Source organism: Desmodus rotundus, chromosome 6 (genome assembly GCF_022682495.2).
Source record: "Desmodus rotundus isolate HL8 chromosome 6, HLdesRot8A.1, whole genome shotgun sequence".
Classification (NCBI taxonomy): Eukaryota; Metazoa; Chordata; class Mammalia; order Chiroptera; family Phyllostomidae; genus Desmodus; species Desmodus rotundus.
In genome coordinates, this window is record NC_071392.1 from 43755952 (window position 1) to 43768897 (window position 12946).

General features: G+C 32.3%; 1 protein-coding gene across 6 annotated transcripts in view; it reads right to left on the reverse strand.

Moving 5' to 3' along the window:
* PHTF2 (putative homeodomain transcription factor 2) overlaps positions 1-12946 on the reverse strand; it is a 130405-nt gene that overhangs the window by 51253 nt on the left and 66206 nt on the right. For 3 of the 6 annotated variants that reach the window (XM_045194006.3, XM_024558998.4, XM_053926601.1), the window contains exons 3-5: positions 9224-9280; positions 2316-2385; positions 1528-1686 (exon numbers count right to left, since the gene is read on the reverse strand). In XM_045194006.3, coding sequence (XP_045049941.2) covers positions 1528-1686; positions 2316-2385; positions 9224-9280 — 286 coding nt within the window. Of the gene's footprint in view, positions 1-1527; positions 1687-2315; positions 2386-9223; positions 9281-12946 lie in introns of those variants that run through there. The other 3 variants (XM_045193997.2, XM_045194011.2, XM_071221678.1) reach the window with 3 other exon arrangements.

The following is a 12946-nucleotide window of genomic DNA, read 5'->3' on the forward strand; positions in this document are numbered from 1 at the left end:
ATTTTTGGGAGCAAAGGAAACATAAGAAAGTAACTCAATAAAATTAAGATAAAAATACATTTAGAAGAACTACCACATAATGTAATGGTATTGCTTAGCAAGAAAAAAGGTCAGGTTCTTGAAAGCAGTTATAAGCAGCATGAAAATCCTTGGAAATGATATTATACTTAATTGCAGGCATTCTAGGAATTTATCATAAGAAATTAAAAATATTAAAAATAATTCACAAACTTCGGCATCAATTATAACAGCAAAAGACAGCAAAAAGCTTCAATGTCCAATATTGATGTAGGATAGGATATTTTCCAATAATAATTTAAAATTATATTCATAAAGACTCTGATACTTGGTATGACACAAGGTAAAAAAATACAATTGCTTACAAAGAATAATCTCAACTACATAAAAATGTTAAAAAGTAAACTGAAATGCAAGATTATAGGTAGTTTTTTTCTTGGGTTTTTTCCTATATTTTCCAAATTTTCTGTAATGAACTTTTATCATTTCTTTATTCAGAAACACACATACACTCTAACAACAATCCCAAAATCTTCATAGTTCACTCCCTTTTATGTATATAAGATGTACCCTGGCTTAAAGGAAACAACTTTACCTAAACAAAAAGTCTGTAGTTATAAATTTATTTTCATTTACTTAAAAGAAATTATCTTTTTCTTAGAGTTTGTTAATAAAACATATTTAAATAATCATTCAGGATTAAAATAATGTTTTTTAAAAAGATATTAAAAAGACTGAAAGAGCACCAACCAAATTAAAATCACTGTTTTGTTAGAGTGATGGAATGTGAGTGGTTTTCTCTTCAAGACTCCAAATGCTTTAGAGTGCTGTATATTATGCACTGTATACTGCTATGACCATGCACTAGAATGCTGCTGAGATGGGAGGCAGTGTAACAGAGGTGTTAAGCATATGGCTCTGAGTCAGATGGTTTAAACTAGAACCTGGACTCTACCACACTTGGTGATTGTGTGACTGTGGGCCATAAGGTTCTTCAGCGTCCCATGTCTATCAGCTAGGCATAATAGTACCTACTCACTGGGATATTGTGAGAATTACATAATCTGTGAAAAGCACTTACAACAGTTCATGGTATACGGAATTTCAGTACAGAATGAGGGCAGTCTCAGATCACAATGGTTAAAAGAAAAAATAAATCCTGGCTGACGCAGGAAAAATGAACTTATATAAAAAAAAAAGGAGTGGTGTGGTATGTATATAGGGGAGGGGATACATTTTGAAGAGACTTTCTAATTTTTTAAAATCTTCTCAGTTTGTATTTTTTCCTAGCCATGCACAGATTCAAATTTTCACAAAATTAAACTGAAAAATAACTGCTTTGTTTTTTCAAACATTCTTAATGTCAGTGTGTCTTATTAAATGAAATATTACAATAATTATCTTCATATTCAATAGTACTACATATTTTTATAATAGCCTTGGTAACCCTAAAAAAATAATAACCTGAAAGATAAAAGCAAAATGCATTTCTATCATTTAATTTTGTACCTTGAAGAAGATAAAGGACAAGAAGCCAGAAAAAGATGACTTTAGATGTTACTTGTAACCACCACCGGAAGAAAAAGGGAAAAAATACAACTCGAACAATTCCTTTTCTAGTCAGAGAAGTCCAAGGACTTTCAGGTTTTGCCTTAGCAAATGCAGAGCCTGAGAAAAGTAAAATAAAATGACTGAGTACATTTATTAGTCTTTTATTTCCTTAGAGAAAAAAATGTCAACATTTGAAGAAAAATAAAACGTATAATTTTATTTTGTACTATGTTATGAATGAGAAATGTCCCACTTTGGGTAGCAGACACTTAAAAAACATTCTTCATGCTGTCATATTAACTCAGGTACTTTGAAGAAAAATTTAACTGAAATAACAGCAGAATTTCTCCCACATATTTTATAAATATAAGACAATATTCAAATGCCAGTTCTAGTTAGGAATTTTAAATTACCACGTTAACACATTAAACTAATATAATATTGTATGTCAATTATAATTTAAAAATAAGTTTTAAAAAGTGTTACTGCTTTCATTTTTATAACCAAGTCTTATAGTTTGCTAAGCAAACACAAGCTGCTTTTCTTTTGTACTTATTTCTTGGAATGATCTTCAGTGGGAGGAAAGACTAGTCAATGGTATTTAAATACTTCTGTTTTTAAAACTATTCTTGCATCATTTAGGCTCACGTCACTTTTATTTCTATAAACATATATTTAACCCGTTTGAATTGTTTCTTCAAGGTCAATTTCTAATTGCATTAACCATTTATTTATCTAGGGCTCACCTCTTACAAGATCAACATCTATGAGGTCTGGTTTCACATGCGCTGTTTTCTTTGGTTTATTCCTTAAACCCTATAACATATTAAAAGCAGGATTGGTGAGAGTGTCAATCTTAAAACTACTCATCACAAAAAAAGGGTTTTTTTGTAACTATATATGGGGACAAATGTTAACTACACTTACTGTGGTGATCATTTCTCAATATATACAAGTATCAAATCATTATGTTGTATACCTGAAACTATGTTATGTCTATACCTTAATAAAAAAGTATTAAAATTACATACATATGTCTATATGTGTGTGTGTGTGTGTATCCAGAAGAACAGAAAAGAATCATCTAAAGATTTCAATTAAAAAATTTGATATACTGGACAAAAATGTAATACACTATATATTTATTATAAATGGAACATAAGTGTAGTATTGTAATAAATTTTATTACTTTCCAAAAAAATTTAGGGATGTGTATAATACATGGTGCCTGTTTATTACTAAAAGTAAAATTCTAAAACAAAGACTACTGCTACCAATCGATTTGTTACATACAGCCTGAGATAGTCCAGGAAACTGCTGGCCCCCAGATTTGCATAGGACAGTGTTGAGGATGGCTGGGGTGACAGTGACTCTGAAAGGCTTTCAAGGTGTGATGCTGGGGACATTGCTGCAGAAAGCAGTGGACCACAGAGCTGAGGACAGACAGTGATGCAGACTTCTAAGCATATGCCAGCCATGTATGGGATGGTATTGGCTGAGACCCGCTGAGAATGATGTATATCTCAGGCTTGCCAATATATTCACATGCGTAACCAGACCAAAATGCCACCTAATCAGCTCAGAAATTGGAGGTCATGTCCAGTTGGTGGAAGAGGGGACAGCAGGAATCACAAATTAGTTTAAAAACTTGGAATTACTGAACACCAAGACTAAGTTTCTGCCATCAATATACAGAAAAGGGTAGATATCAAAATTATTAAAAAAACACTACAAAAAAAATTACACCTTATGACTTAAGGCTAGCATGTTAAAAATTAGAAGAGTTTAAGCTAAACTCTTCAGGAGCCAAGTGCTAAGAGATGACACAGTGTTTAGATGATCTGTTTATTATTCACTCAGTACACCAAGTAATTGTTCAGTGCTTTGTTTAGTCCTAATCCAAGTAACTAACAATGACCACCTAAAGTAAAAATTTGATTAAATAGTGTTTGCATCCAATGCAAAGCAGAGAGCATTGAGCTCAGAATTAACTGAGAAGTTTAAAGCAAAAATGTACCCTGAAATCAAGATGCAATTAAACTTTGAACCCCTGCAAATAGTCTGTCCATCTGAAGTTACAACCAACCCAGAGATACAAAGACACAAAAACAAAAGGGAAAAAAAGGGTCAGGGTTGAAAATATATCCATGATAATTTTATACACAGTTGGTCTTCATATTCACAGATTTCACATTTGCAAATTCACCTACTCAATAAAATTTATTTGAATCCCCAAAGCGACACTTGCTGTGCTTTTGCAGTCCTTTGCAAACATAAGCAGAGTGACTGTGGTAAAAATTGAGTCACCCAACGTGCACATTCCCAGCTGAGGTCAAACAAGGCAATGCTCTGCCTTCTTGTTTCAGATCTCAATATTGTAATTAAGTGTCCTTTTCACAGTCTACTCACTGCTATATATAGATTTTGCTTTTTTTTGGTGCTTCTTGTTGGTAATTTTGTTGTTCAAAATGGCTCCCTAGCATACTGCTGAAGTCCTGTCTAGTGCTTTTAAGTGCAAACAGGCTGCGGTGCCTCTAAGAAAATGTGTTATAGATAAGATCTATTTAGGCATAGCTAGAGGTGGGACCCCAAAAACACAGAATTATTTTCTGGAGGGCAGATGGGCCCCTTATAGTACAGGTTTCCCCTGCTACGTTAGTGTTCTAGGAACCCATCTGTATCAGTGCACCAACTGGTGGTGGTGTTGAGAGGCTGCATTCAACTTCAGTGAAATTTTTTTTTTGAAGACTCTTTCAATGCTGTTTGTCCATTTCATGATGGGGGATTTGTAAGTGCTCCTGCCCACACCATACTGAGTGTTCAGCAGTTTTTGACCCAAATGTCACAACCCCATGCCCAACCCTCCTTATTCACCCAATCTAGCCCTGAGTGACTTTGTTTCCCTGGGTGAAAGAAGTCCTCAAATGGAAACGTTTTGCTAATGTGGAAAAGGTGAAACAAAAAATTGCAGAAGCACTAAAAAGCATCAAAATCAACAAGTTCAAAAACTGTTTTTGAGCAGTGGAATAAAGTCTCAATAGGAGTATTGCATCAAATGGAGAGTATTTTGAGGGTGACTTAAGTTTAAACATATAAGAATAAATACACAATTTTTTATAAATAAATTCTGGGCTTTTTGGGATTCCCCCTCATACAGCATTTTTGGCCATGAGTTCAATGTTAATAAAACCAATAATACATATTGAATAAGGGGCTTTTCAACAGAAACACACAGGTTAAACAAGGTTATGTACTAATGAGTTGAAGAAAGGGTTGTGAGTAGAAGCTTGCAGGAACTTAACTCTATTTCCTCTAGAAGCAATGTTCAGTATTTGCCAAATAGTTATTCACAGTGACTTTATAGAAAATAACTACTGTGAATGAAAATCAATTGTACCTGTATTTCATTTCCCATTTTAATGTCATGATAGAGTGGTGAAAGACTATAAATCATTCCTGATAATTTGCAAATTGGGAAGGCAATTCTAATAATACATACATTTAACAAAATTTCATTAATAGAGCACTATTTAGATTTGGAATGACATTTATTATGAGATTTTTACCTTTATTAGTGCCAACACATGTGAAAACAGTAACATTTTAATTTACTTGTTTTCATACATTCTTTTAAAAATAGTTTGAAAATAACCTTATAGCCAATGTTTTACCACAAATGTAAAACTAAATTTACTGTTGTATACCTAAAATTTTTATCAAGATTATTTTAAGAACTTAAAGTCCTTACAAGAGGAATAACATTATCTTGTCTTATGCAATTATGTTGTTTTTCACCATGTTCATTCTACCTGAACTTTTTATATGTGTTACTTTTCTATTTTATATTTCATTAAAGCATTTGAGTTACATTGTAAAGTTACAATGTAATTACCAGTTTTAATAAAATGTCCCCTTCAAGGTAGCCTATCAGAGTATTTCAAGGGTTTAAAAAAAGAAGAAAAATTATACTGATTAATTTTCTAATATTAATTATTTTGTCCACAAAAATAAGATAGTACCACCAAGATAGCAGCATTCATAAAATCTGACCTCAATTAAGTATATATTTTAAGTTGGAAAATTTTTAATTGGTTTATAGTAAACTAGATTCATATAAAGTAGTAGCACAGCTTTCAGTACTAAATATAATTATGGACCCTCAACATTTTTAAGTGGTGAAAATAGACTTTTGGTGGTGAGCATGCTATAGTGTATATAGATAACAAATTATGCTGCACACCTGAATCTTATGTAAGGTTATTAACCAATGTTACCTCAATAAAAAGAAAATATAACAAAAGAGTTTAGGTGAACAAACAAAAAATGAAAACTAAGCTAAAAAAAAGACTTTAAAAACTTACTAGTTTAACTAGGAAGTAGAAACAATCAAGTACTTCTAGTACAATTAATCTCCAAGAATTCAAATAATGTATTCTTTATTGAATATACATTTAAATTCCTATAGTACATTCCTAAAGTGCAATGACACAAATAGTATGAAGTTTTTAATTTAAAAATATTATAAGTACACAGATAATGTTAAGCCAAAAAGCTTAAAAGGGCTGTTTAAGTTTAGAAAATACTTTGGTTCAATGACCCAGACTTCCATGCACAGACCTATTATAACTCCATTAAAGAATGTAACCATCAGTTGCACTTTCTGGAACTCCTGTTCAGTTCCCCCCATCCCATTTTTCCTCTGTAATGACTTTAGACAGCCTAATTCTTTTTGCTGAAGCTTTAAAATTGTATTAGGTGCTAAACCAAGAGGAAATTCCACATTTAATTTTAAATTTGGGTCAAGGTGAACAGAAAATAAAAGCTTTCAGTTATAACTTTTTAAATGCTTAAGAAAAAATAATTTGCAGCTAACAAAGATTTAACACTTTAGCAATATAAACTCTTGGCTTTTAATTTAAAAAGATAAACATTTCCAAGAAATATAATTTCATGGCTTTCATTGATTTCTTTAATTGTTGTTCATTGCTTGATACATGAGCAAATTGGTAACATAGAAAGATGAATTCAATACATTTGAAACAGTATTCTCTATGCCACAGGTACAGTATTTTTATTTTTTTAAATCAAATAGTTAACATTAATACACCAATTATGCACTTGTCTACCTTTTTTAGAATAAATGCAAAATTATTTTACATTATAAAGAATATGCCTCCACTAGAGTGTTTAGTAAGAATGGTTTTTATTACTATTTTAATTCTTCAGTTACTATTACGAAATATTATCTTTAAAGGCAGACATATTTCAGAAACAAGTTACAGGTCTTAGCTTTCCCTAAATTCATCCTGTCAGCATACCAAGAAACAACTAATATAGACCTTTCTTATCCTAACCTTTATTTAGGCTTTAAAAATAGTTATTTTAAAAATGGGAAAATTACTAGGACCAGGGTCCAGTACAGAGAACACCTTTTCCTGGAAATGGGGTGTGGCCAAAAAGGAGGATGCCCCCTCACTAAATGTCACACAGGGCATGCTCTGGGGAACGTGGTGCCAGATAGACCATTGTAGATGACCTGCTCCTCCTGGGTTGGGGTTTCCTAGCTGTCAGAGCAGCTCCCTCACTGAGATCCATTGAAAGTCAGCCCTCGACACAAGGGCTTGAAATAAATAAATAAAATAAAAATGAAGAAATTACATAACTAATGTAGTAATTTGTGATAGTGACTTACAACTAAAAAATTACATATATACACACATACATATATTTCAGATGTTTATTTAAATTTCATAAAACATTCAAATGTGCCAACTGGTAACACAACTTCTCAAAATACTTAATATTCCCTGTCCAACATGATAAAGATTGTCAAAAAGAATAAGAGATTTTAAGGCTTCTTACTAGACTTCTCTGCTGCTTTTTATTTGCTTGACTATTCCAACTCTAGACTATTTCAACTCACCAGACTACTGTCTCATGAATCTCCTACTTCTCTTTCCTACTTCATTTACATCTCCTCTTCCTTACACGCCCATTAAATATTGATGTTTCCCAATATCCCATTCTCAGTTTTCTTCTTTCATCATTAAATGTAAATACACTCACTCCTATAGCTGCATCTACACAATGTGTAGAATATATAATATATAACACATACACACTTTAAATACTGAGGACTCCTAAGTCTGTTACCCACGTACCTGAATATTTCTAAAACAGAATTCTTTATCTGCTCCTCTTCTAATATTTGCCATCATACTTAGTAAAGTTATAAAAATATGAATTTAATCAGGTAATCTTTTCTCCTTAAAATCTTTTTGTTTCCCCATTGTTTTCCAAATTATTTCTAGACTCTTGGGTAAGGCAGTCAAGCTCCTTCATGCTGTGACTTACATTTTCATTTCTAATTTCCCTCCTCTATCCAACCTCTTACCACTCAAGCTCCTTGAGGAGCCATGTTCCTTCTTTCCTTTATGTTTATTTTCATATGGTATTCATTCTGTCTGGAATGATTTATTCATTCTCCCTAATGTCTCTCAATCATAGCTCATGAATCACTTCCTTTGTGAAATCTGTTCTAACCTCTGCAAGGCTGCTTCCCCTAGAGCTTCCCCAAAGAGACCTACACATCCTTCTCTTAACTGGATTAGTCTCATCTGTAATTATGTATCTCGTCTAAAAAATTAAAATCTATTGCACTATTTTGTTTCTATGATTTAATTCTATATTTAACACATATTAGATAGTTAATAAAACATTGTTAACTGTATTAATTCCTCATGAAAATAGTTTAAAAATTGAAATTAAGAAATGACAAAGAATCTTGCTCTTTATTACAGATGACTAAGTTTTCCAAACACAGGTTTTTGGAGGACAGATTTTTAAGGTAACTAGAGACAGTGGTTTTCAATCTAATGTAAACCTTTCTGTACAAAATAGAAAATGTGAAGCAACTCAAATAACATTCTCTGGGCCCAGATTAAATTTAGCTCGTGCAGGACCACACTGATTAGTATTACCTATGCAAATGAAAAATATAAATCTTATTACCAAGGAAGAGTGATTGCTGAGAACAATATATTTAGTTAAAAAAATAATTTTCATGCTAGCAAGGTAGCCTATGAGAATATCTTAGCATATGTGATTACATGTTCAAGAAGAAACTACCTACTACAAAAGCATCTTAATTAATGCTTTACTTTCCTAAATTCTTTTTTAAGATGACCAAATTTTCAGCAGTTCTATTTGCATCCAACTCATTCTGTTAGTAGCACAAAAAAGCAGATCTCAATTAAGAAGAACAGCATTTGCACAGGATCACTCAGGCGGGCAAAGTCCTGAAACACTTACCAGTTTAATAAACTGTACAGAGCAATGACAGCATCAAAAGTGAGGAAATACAAACTAGAAGTATAAGGTGACAAGTGAAAGTGGAAAAGAGCTGACAAAAAATAATCATTAAATATTAAATTTTAAAAGAACAGAAATATGCTAAAAAGCAAAGAAAAGAAAATCAAGGGTAAAGACACAGAACTATGCCATTATAAAACAAGTTTACCTTCTTTACTTAAAAGTTTGGATAAAATTATATTAATTTATACCTTAAAAGTATATGTGAAGATATTACATAAAATATGGTTAATAATCAACTTACAAAACTGTTTCAGAATACAAAATGAAATATACATATTACCTTGATTTCTCTTTGTTCAACAGATTTTTCCCATATTTGTTGATCATATGCTCCAATCTATGAAAATAAATAAAGGATAACTACATTAAATGATCACTGTGAGTGCCCATCCTAAAGGTATAACTGCTTTCATTAGAAGCAACTCAGCATTCATTCAGCACAAATTAGCTTCAGCTCTGTTCCAGATTTCTGTGATCAATACTGTACTTCAGTGGCTCTCAAAGTATGGTTTCAGGAGCAGCAGTTTTAGCACTGCCTGAGAACTTGTTAGAAATACAAACTCCCTTTCTAGAAACACAATCTTCCAAAACTGAATCAAGAAGAAACAGAAAATTTTAATAGACTGATACAATTAATGAAATTGAAGCAGTAATAAAAACACTCCCAAGACAGAAATTCTGGACCAGTTGGCTTCATAGATAAATTTTACCAAACATTCAATGAACTAACATTTATCCTTCTCAAAAATTTTCAAAAAACTTCAAGAAAAGGGAAAACTCCCAATCTCATTTTACAAGGCCAGCATTACCATAATTCCAAAACCAGATAAAGACACTATAAAGAAAAAAAATCATAGGCCAATATCCCTGATGAAGATAGATGCAAAAATCCTCAAAAAATATTAGTAAATGGGATCCAGCAATACATTAAAAAGAACATACAACATGATCAAGTGGGATTCACTCTTGGGATACCAGATTGTTATAATATCTGCAAATCAATTAACTTGATACACCAGATAAACAAAATAAAGAATAAAAATCATGATCAAATCAATAGATGCAGCAAAAGCATTTCAGAAAATCCAGACCCACTTATGATAAGAACTCTCAGCAAGTAGGAATAGAGGGAACATACTTCAATGTAATAAATGTCATATATGACAGACCCACAGCCAACATCATACTCAGTGGGGAAAAGCTAAAAGCACTTCCCTTAAGATCAGAAACAAGATTGGAACATCCACTTTCACCATGCTTATTCAATATATTGTACTATTGAAAGTCTTAGCTTCAGCAATCAGGAAATCCTTAGCTTCAGACAGGAAAATAAAACAAAGATATCCAAATTGGACAGGAAGAAGTGAAACTGTCATTATTTGCAGATGACACGATAATGTATATAAAGAACCCTAAAAACTCCAACAAAAACTACTAGAACTGATAAATTAATGCAGTAATGTAGCAGGATAAAAAATTAATATTCAGGAAATGGTTGCATTTTTACACACTATTATACACCAAAAATGAACTATCATAAAGGGAAAGTAAGAAAACGATCCCATTGGCAATTGCATTAAAAAAAAAAAACCTAGAAATAAATTTAACCAAGGAGTAAAAAGACCTGTACTCACAAAATTATAAGACTTGAAGAAAGAATCCAAAGAGATACTAACAAATAGAACCATATACCATGTTCATGGATAGGAAGAATTAACATCATTAAAATGTCCATACTTCCCAAAGAAATCTATAGATTCAATACAATTCCTATCAATATACCAATGGCATATTTCACAGAACAAGTAATTCAAAATTTTGTATGGAAACAACAAAAGACCCCAAATGGCAAAGGAAGTCTTGAAAAAGAAGAACTAAGTGGAAGGGACCACACTACCTGATATTAAATAATGTTCAAGGCCACAGTAATCAAAACAGTATGGTACTGGCATAAAAACAGACACATAGATCAACGGAAAAGAGCAGAGAGCCCAGAAATAAACCCATGCCTATATGGTCAATTAATTTAAGACAAAAGCAAAAACATACAATGAAGTAAAGACAGTCTATTCAATAAATGTTGTTGGGTAAACTGGACAGATAGATGCAAAAATATGAAACTAGACCACCTCCTTATACCACATTCAAGAATGAACTCAAAATGGATTAAAGATTTAAATGTAAGCCCTGAAACCATAAAACTCCTAGAAAAAAATAGGAAGTAAATTCTTTGGCATCAATCTTAGAAATATATTTTTGGGAAATATCTCCTTAGGTAAAAGCAACAAAAGCAAAAATATACAAATGGGACTACATCAGACTAAAAAGCTTTTGACAGCAAAGAAAACTATCAACAAAACAAAAAAGCAACCTACTGAATGGGGGAAGATATTTGCAAATGACAATCCAATAAGGGGTTAATATCCAAAATACTGTACTTTGCCATGTATAATGTGCTCCCATGCATAATATGCACCCACAGTTTTTGTGCACATTATACATGGGATTATTATGCCCATTATTATACTCATGGTATGTAATCATTATACCCATGTATAACGCACATCTTTATTCTTCCCTCAAAAGTTTGGACAAAAAAGTTTCCATTGTACATAGAAAAATACAGTATATGAAGAACTCATAAAACTTAATATAAAAAAATCAAACAATCCAATTAAAAAGTGGGCAGAAGACCTCAATAGACATTTCTGCAAAGAAGACATACAGATGGCCAATAAACAGGAAAAGTTGCTCAACATTGCTAATAATCAGAGAAATGCTAATCAAAACAAAACCACAATGAGATACCATGTTACACCTGTCAGAATGGCTATCACAATAAATCAACAAACAAGAGTTAGCAAGGATGTGGAGAAAAGGGAACTCCAGTACACTGCTGGTGGGGACGCAGATTGGTGCAACCACTGTCAAAAAGAGTGTGAAGGTTCCTCAAAAAAATAAAAACAGAATTGCCTTATGACCCACTGATTCCACGTCTGGGGATTTTTCCGAAGAAATCTGAAACACTAATTTGAATGAATATATGCACCCCTATGTTCACTCCGTCATTATTTATAATAGCCAAGATTTGGAAGTAGCCCTGGTACCCATTAGTAGATGAGTGGATAAAAAATGTTTTAGTACATTTACACAATGGAATACTACTCAACCATAAAAAAGAATGAAATCTTACCTTCTATAACAGTATGGATGGACCTAGAGGGTATTATGCTAGGTGAAATAAGTAAGAGAAAGACAAATACCATATGATTTCACTTATATATGGAATCTTAACAACAAAATAAACAAACAAAATAGAAACAGACTCAAACAATGAGAACAGAGTGGCAGCTGAAATAGGGAAGGGAGTTTAGGACACTGGATAAAAGAAAGGAAGGGATTGAGAAGTACAAATTGGTAGTTACAGAATAGTCACAGGGATGTAAATTACAGCATAGGGGAATACAGTCAATAATATACTGTAATAACTATGTGTGGAACCAGGTGGGTAGTTGAAATATCAATGGGACCACTCTGTAAAGTACATGGTTTTCTAACTATTATGCTGTACATCTGAAACTAATATAGAAAAATACTGAACGTAAAGGGTAATTGAAATTTTTTTTTAAATGGCATGTGTGGAAAAAAAATGCAAACTCTCTGGCCTCTCCCCAGAGTTACTGAATCAGAAATATAGTGTGGCTCTCAACAAACTATGTTTTAAAAATCCCTCGAGATGATTCCAATACACTACTAAAATTAGAAAACCACTGCTCTAAGAAACCCTTTATTTTAAATAAACACAATTCTGGTATATTCGAGAAAAAACTCCCAAGTGATAAGTCCTTCAGGGAGTTTTGTTTTGTTTTGTTTTAAGAAAAAATACCAATGTGCTACAGAATTAAAAGTTCATAAACATGTAGACCACAAATACTATTTGAATTAAGCTTTAAATTTAGCTTCTATGCCTATTACTTTTAGATGCTGGAAAGTTCTATTAACT